The following is a 7,500-nucleotide window of genomic DNA, read 5'->3' on the forward strand; positions in this document are numbered from 1 at the left end:
GTCAGTTTGATTTGTGTAATCTGATCGGACGGATACGGACTAACGGAGCTCGTAAAGTGGTCGGTCGATCATGTGCGATCGAATTTAGGAAACTTTCTTTTGAATTTTTCTTTTGAACAATAAGTGACACAGTGGTGAAAAATGGAAGGAAAAGGAATTATCAATCGGCCGGCGTATTTTTCCCGTTCTGAGAAATCCTAAGAAATTCAAGTGCTACCCAGTGATGTGACCTTCCTCTGATGCCCAAATAATATCTTACTTCGTAGCAAACGAAGCGTTAGGGCAAACATTCGGCTGAACAAACAAACGAATGGAAGAGGAAAATTGTAAACATTTTCACACAAAGATCTATGCTCGGCACGAATATGGATCGTCGCACGGTCGATCGCTACTTGGCGACTTTGAACTTCACCTTCGGCAATCACCTTCTGAACACTAAATCAGGCTGCAAGGGGCTAGGGTGGAGGAGTGTGCTGTCCTTAGCTTCATCTTGATCGAATGTTTAATTTTAACAAATCTCAAACGCATCACAACCCCTTTGACGGGTGCAATGGGTGGGCTTGTGTACGATGCGCAAGTGAACAGCGGCATTTTCCACTCATCCTTCATGGCAGTGTCTCATTTTCCATTCTCAATTGTGAAGCTACCGACATCGAAATCGATAAGCGCGAATCAATGTAATCAGTGACTGACGGTTGTCGCAAAGGATGGATAGGTTAGATGAGACAATCGCTTCGTCTGGCGATGCAATGTTTCGGAGCCAAGCGTAAAGCGGTCCACCACCAATGCCACCCACCACGAGTTCCGAGTGATTAATTCAATCAACTGTCAATCGAATTTGTCGATGCTAGGGTCAATACGGTGAGACAATGGTGTTTGCTTGCGCCAGTGAGTGAGCACGCGGGGAGCATCACCACACCTTTTTTGGAATGCCGATTAGCATCTGGCTCATCCGATTCCCTTGGAGCGGTTACGATATAGTGCAACTGCCATGGTATGCAAGACACAATTTATACGAACCATTTACTGCACTGCATTGTCTCTCGGACACTTCCAATTGAATCTCCCGATAGGGTTGTGTGATATTAATGCAGCTGCCGTGAATCGGTCTTTGAGACGTGGGAGATGATGGGTATGCGATGGGAAGAGTGAGGAAAAATGGATTCTCTGCGAGGAAAACACGACCGACCGTAATTCGTGCTCGCCCGTATCGCAAGGCGTATCGCGACGTTTATTTTGGGGTTCTGTTGGTTAGTCGTAACCGATAATACAAATCCGCCCGTTCCTGTCGACAGTGCGCGTTTTCTGCTCGGTGGATTCTTTGTTTGAAGTAAGAGTTTACATTTTCGGTAAACAAGGCCAAAACCTCTGATTATGGCGGCTATCCGTTGAGTAGATGTTGGAGCGAGCGTCTTTACAGCCTGAATAATATTTTAAATAACTGTGGGTTCAATCTTTTAGGAGATCAACAGCCTATTTAAAATCGAAAGTGTGCTTCACGGGTAACACTATAATAATTGATGCAGAATCATAAAATCAAATGGGAATGAAGGCCTCGAGGGTATTGGAATCCAGTTCCCCGGTGTGCACCCGTGGTGCTGTGTTTGCGGACCTATTTTGTTTACAGTTCACGCGGCATAGACATTGTTGAGACAACATTGCGACAAACTGGAATTGGATACCCGTAGGCTCCGATAGCCGAACGATAATGAGGTACGTGTTGGAACGCACATAATGTTCTTTGACTTCCGTTCCCTTGGATACAGGTCATGGTAGAGGATGACAAAGCAACGGTCACGCTGGATATGCTGGATTGCATATCGCACAATCTAGTGTGGACAGTGCATTCAAACAGAGACACTTCCGAGGTAGTTGAGAGAGTTTGTACAGTTTACTCGGTGGCGCATTCGGTCTGAAGGGGACAACCCTCGTGGAACGGCGCCACCCCACCCATTCGAGAGTTATTTTTCTCGATAAACAAACGGTCCCGCAATAAATAGTAATTAAACTTAATTTACTTGTTTTCGGATGTATGGGGCAACGGATGGGACGGTTGGAGACCCATGCCTTGTGAGCTGAGTAACAGGTCGTCTGACGGTAACGAGCTCTCGAGAAGTAGCGCGCCGTTCGAAGCGTTTCATTCCACTCATGGGGCTGTCAGCAAGGCCAGAGGCTGGCCGTTTGATATAATTTAACCGGAACGATATAAGCACCAACGATACCCAGAGTAGTGATACGGATCAGCACGATGTCTGCCTTATGTCTGCTTTGTCTGCCGGTATACCTTACAAGCAGTACACAATCGGTCTGGTGGTGTAGTTTCTGGCCGCGATTGCTCAACAGCTGGCACATTCTTGTGCATATGGCTCTTGTAGCATGCCGGAGATCATCAGCTCGCTATGCTTCGTTTTAATTAAAAGTTGCGCTGCAGTGGGCGATTTAAGCTACTGATGTGAAAGTAATTGCTCAACACTCTTAGCACCAACGATTGCGTTCAATAATGATTAGTAGCTTCATCCGTTGCAGCACTCGTTGATGCACTACAGCAATCGATACAGTTGTAGTGGTGTTAAAATCACACTTGATTCGCAATGCTAGACACATCAGATTGATGGAATTAACGGAGAATTCATATCAAAAAGGCGGCGACGGTGTGCTACGTTGATATGTAACAATGTCATCAAGTCAAGCGAGTGCTTCAATTTCAGATAGCACCAGCAAAGTGGCGTTCTTGGAGGCAACTTATCGGCATAGAAACTCGCCAACACAAGAGCCGCAGCGTCAGCTGTTCGTGATTCGAAGGCAAAGATGGATGTGGGAACTCATGCTTCTTATCACAAAGACGAAAAAAAACTAAACAAATAAGGGGCAGAATCGTTTGAAAATAGGCAACTGCAAACACACTCGCTGAAACCTGCCATGGAGGGGCTGATAAGCGGTTGCTGCAAGCCTTCCATATGTGGAACGGGATTGATCCGTTTCGGTGGCTGATTGTGATTTAGTAGCATTTCTTCTCGCGAATCGTTTACATCATATCACTTATGATGCCAGGCTTTAGTGTTGTCCTGATTCAATAGATTATTTTTCTTTAAATTTTTGCTGCGAACGGAATCGATTAGAAACAGTAAAACTTTCAATAGCGTATGCTACGCCGTTCGTCGAAGCGTCACATCACCATATGCTACTTAATCGCTTAATAATCGATGGTCAACCGTAACGGGGTGTCTGAATATAAAAGTGGTTTGTGAAATCGTTTCAAGCAAACGAAAGAAAGTGTCCTGAAATTAGAAATTTAAATCATATCCAGTGATAGTTGCGTAACTTTTAAAAACCTTTTAATACATATTTTTATATTCAATTACTAGCAACTAACCCATGTTTAATATTTTTAATCTGAAGCTTGCAGTTGAGGTTTTAAGCTGTAGTGAGTGAATGAATACAATATTGATTGCTCGTAGCATCTAAAACACTCTAAAGTGTAAAGTGCAACCAAGCTGAAAAAGTGGGTAAGAGACCTTCTGTGCCCTGTTGTAGCGGATTGTGGAGAGTACAACCTCAACGGAGCTAACGAGCTGTTTCTTCGGAGATCCTGAGAAGCATATTCAACGAAGATGAGTGCTCAAGAACGTAGAGCTTCATTTGCGCGCCGTGCGGAGAGCCTGATGGAAAAGGTGAGTCGTGGCAATGAATGGCGGAATAGTAAACTTCAACTTTTCTAGTAACAATTTTTACGACGGCTCACAGCGTGAACTTTGTCTGACTTTGGCTTTAATTTGTCTCGGCCATAGTTTACGATCACACGTTGAATTTCAGAGTTACAACCTACCACACCGGACCATCTCTCCTTCGAAGGAGTTAACCGCAATTCAGAACGTTTATTTCTCCGGCCGGGAGCACTCGTGCCCATTTCTAACGTTTTATTTATGAGACAACCTTTTCAAAACACTCTGAAGTGAGTTTGAAACGATTTATTTTTGTTCGATTACGTTCGACTTTCAGGATCTGAATAATTCAGCCGGCTTGGCCGTCGGTCGGTAGCCCCATCCACACAAAAAGCACCGATACCACACCAGAGCATGTGAGGCACCGACCAGCAACCATCGAGCGATCAATAGACGTTGATTGATGGAGTCGTTAAATGGTTTTGAAAATGTTTACTAACGTGCGGTGGCGTAGTAGTACACTTTTCTAGTAAAAAAACAAAAATGATAAAGGTGTGCGCCAGACTCACATTCATCGTAATTATTATATCATACTTATGCGAGGTGTGCAAATGGGATGTTCATGTGGTTGCCGGGGTCTGTCATCATTACCGTTCCACGTGGGAATTCTCGCCAAAGATGCGGATCCTTACACCCCAAACAAGGAACGCAAATTTATGGCAACATTTTGCGCTTTAAGGTAGAACCGCGATCATCATAATGCTAATTGGATTTCTTTGCGCTGCCTTGTTTATTAGTCTGCCTGCAATTGGTGGGTGCCAGCCGAAATTCGTTTAGCTAACCAAACCGGCAGCCGTGGTAACGAACCTTAGCCATTATGCTTTAATTCCCAGAATATGCTGGGAGAATGGTGCGAGCTTAATATGTCATCAAGTCTGACAAGGCTTGAGCTGAGGTATCTACACAAGCTTAATGGTAGTGTACTGTGCAGCAAATAATTATACGGGAATTTACTCAGAGAGATTCAACCATGATGATGGAAGATACGCAAAGCATAATTTTGTTTAAACATTGCCATAGGATTTGGAGTGGGCAAGAGAGATATTTTTGTTCAAATATCTTATCAATACAACTTACCCTTAACATGAAGCATCCTTTTCCATATTGCACACAACCAACTTTCAAATGGTTCTTTACGTATTTTAAAATTCTACAAAAAGGCAGCGAATAGATTGGTCCATTAATTTTACTTTAAACCTGTTGGTGTATATTCCCTTCAAATCTCTACGAAGGGTACCTTAAAAGAATATGAAAAGGAGGTTACTAGAAATGAAAAATTACTCACCATTTGAAAGGCTCTTTGACACGCTTTGTATGGCCTGCGTGATGTGACTGATGCTGCGTTTGCCAGCTCGAAGAAGGTCGGTGGTTTTGTGCAGAAAATTGCTAGGAAAACCACAAGGACCTCCCGGATTTCAACAGTACGATCGCAGCCAACAAATTGTTGTTCTTACCTACTGTTGTCCTCAATGTGATGACTGGTATCGTTGGCACGGAATACCATTTCATGTACGGGCGATATTGAGTGACAGTGATTATACAGAAAACCTCCAAAACCACCAGAAACAAAAAAGACCATCTTTGCCAGTAGCCAGAAATTGTCGCATGCGAAGGCTTCCCTCAACCGAGCAGCTGTTCGTGGGAGCTTTTCCTCGAAACCTTTACGAGCCTACGAGCACTGGGATGGAATTAATCATTGCCATTGAGCGCTCCAACGGATAGTGGGTGGTAGGACTTCGTATTATCGTCGGGTGCTGCTCTGTATCCTTCGTGTGCGAGGAACAGGTGTCGACGATGTCGAATGAATAATGGTTTCGGTGGTAGGAACAGCAGGAGCACCAACAGTAATGCCAGCAGCATGATCATAGCCTTTATGAGCTAGATGAATGCGTTATTTGAATTAGAAACTGTGTTTCGTGAACTGTTACCCTTTCTTTGTAGTAAGAATTTGGAAAGTATACATTTTTCATTTACTAAAGAACTTTTTCCACTCACTTTTTTTCCTTTTTCTATTTTCGTTTTTGTGGTATTGCGTTTTTTTCTTGATTTCACCTTGTCGGAAACGTTCCTTATCGCACACGTGCCGTAAACGAGCAGACGTTATGTTTGTTGATTTTGTTTATCTTCAGCCGCAACGCGTCTATCACGATCGGCTGCTACTGGGTGTTTGTTGGGCAAGATAGTAAAAGATAATCGAGGGCAGTGTGTTGCGCCACTATCGCCACTCTCGATGTACCGTCATCGGTAGATTATAGCTACTTCCTCTTGAGGTCCATCCGGTATCGGCCCCGTAAAAGTGATAACTATGCGCAATTGTAATATGATTCTTAAATTGATCCAATTCTCAATGTGGCTGTGACCTAATAGTGCGAGCTGTTCGATGCGCAAAGGGCAAATCAATCATAATGCACTCCCAAAACGGATGCTCGATCATTTCACGGTTCGACAATTTATTATCTAAGCAGTTCCGAGCAGCAGATCGAGTTTTCTACGTTCGCTTATTTCTGCTGCATCTCAAAGCCTCCACTATCTGAGGGAGTAATTTACGTGACCGCCAGCTACTACTCGTCGTTAATTGAAATGGCAAATGCTGTTCGCGTACAATTGCTCGCGGCTAAATGGCGCTGCCAACGTTGCGCTGAGCGGACGCGGTGGTCCACTAGACTGCCGCACCTAGCCCCAATTGAACTCACACCAATAGAGTGGAGGCCTAGTCCGGACACTGTTGAACCGTCCGATGGACGGGTTGACGATATGAAAACATAAACAAGAAGATTATTACGAAACCCCCTTCACCCTTCGCCTTGGTTCCCTGTCTTAACTTCGCTTCCTCGCAACCATGACCACGCATTGCGCATCAGCTGCTGGTACCGGGGGTTACTACTACGTAGTTCGCGTGCGAGATGCATGATGATCGCCCCTCGATGGGTTAATTATTTTTAGCCAAAACGAATGATTGGCCATTTGGTGGGAGTGCCGCGGAAGAGAAGAGAAATGGGCGACTCGAAGGAGGAGTGGTGTTGCGTTTTATTTAACTTTTTTACCCTTCAACCGACGGGTCGAAGCTGCGTTTAGCTTCAACAACTCTCCTTCTGCTTGGTGCGCCGACGGGTGGATGAATGTTGCGAATTTTTGATGAAAATGTTATGGGCAGGGCTGGTGTTTGTGTTCTTTGGCGGCAGAAGTGTTTATTGGGGAGCTAGGTTTTACTTGTTTCTTTTTGATTTTCTGCTCGTGCTCGAGCGTTTTCGTGTGTATGTGTAGAGGAAGATGTTGTTGATCAAATGGTGAAGGACGCTGAACGAAGTCGACGGAAGCCAAAACAGTGGGTATCGTGGTTTTGCATTTGCGGTTCACCATGAAGTAGCCGTTGTTTGAAAAACAGATTTAAATTAGACATATTTTCTCTTAAATTCTCCTTTATTTTGTTGAATTCAACAGAGTATTGGTTTGTTTTATTTTATGTTTCTGTTTTTCAAAAAAACATATCCAACATGCGTTTGTTGCATGATTGATTTTTCATTCCAATGAAAACTCATCTATGTTGCTGAGCTTAACATGCTGCTATGGTAACAAAATGGTTCCCTCATTCAATCGTTCCAATCCTTTTTCTTGCTCGTTTGAAGATACAAACGGATTACAATTCACCGTTGTAATGTCGTGTGATAGCATTTTCCTTGTACGGACTGTCTACAAAGGGTTGGTGGCGGCAAAAAAGGACTCTCGGGATCCGTAGTAATGCCCTCTCAGAATGAAAGATAGCTAACGAAAAGCTATT

General features: G+C 43.9%; 1 protein-coding gene across 5 annotated transcripts in view; it reads left to right on the forward strand.

Annotated features, from left to right (window-relative positions):
• The first annotated feature begins 12 nt into the window (after positions 1–12).
• Positions 13–7,500, forward strand: part of LOC126572795 (uncharacterized protein ZK1073.1) — a 24,450-nt gene continuing 16,962 nt past the window's right edge. The window contains exons 1-2 of one of the 5 annotated variants that reach the window (XM_050232433.1): positions 13–59; positions 3,400–3,671. In XM_050232433.1, the coding sequence (XP_050088390.1) occupies positions 3,612–3,671 (60 nt within the window). In that variant the 5' untranslated portion in view covers positions 13–59; positions 3,400–3,611. The other 4 variants (XM_050232436.1, XM_050232435.1, XM_050232432.1 and 1 more) reach the window with 4 other exon arrangements.

The sequence above is a fragment of the Anopheles aquasalis genome, chromosome 2, assembly GCF_943734665.1.
Source record: "Anopheles aquasalis chromosome 2, idAnoAquaMG_Q_19, whole genome shotgun sequence".
NCBI classification, from domain to species: domain Eukaryota; kingdom Metazoa; phylum Arthropoda; class Insecta; order Diptera; family Culicidae; genus Anopheles; species Anopheles aquasalis.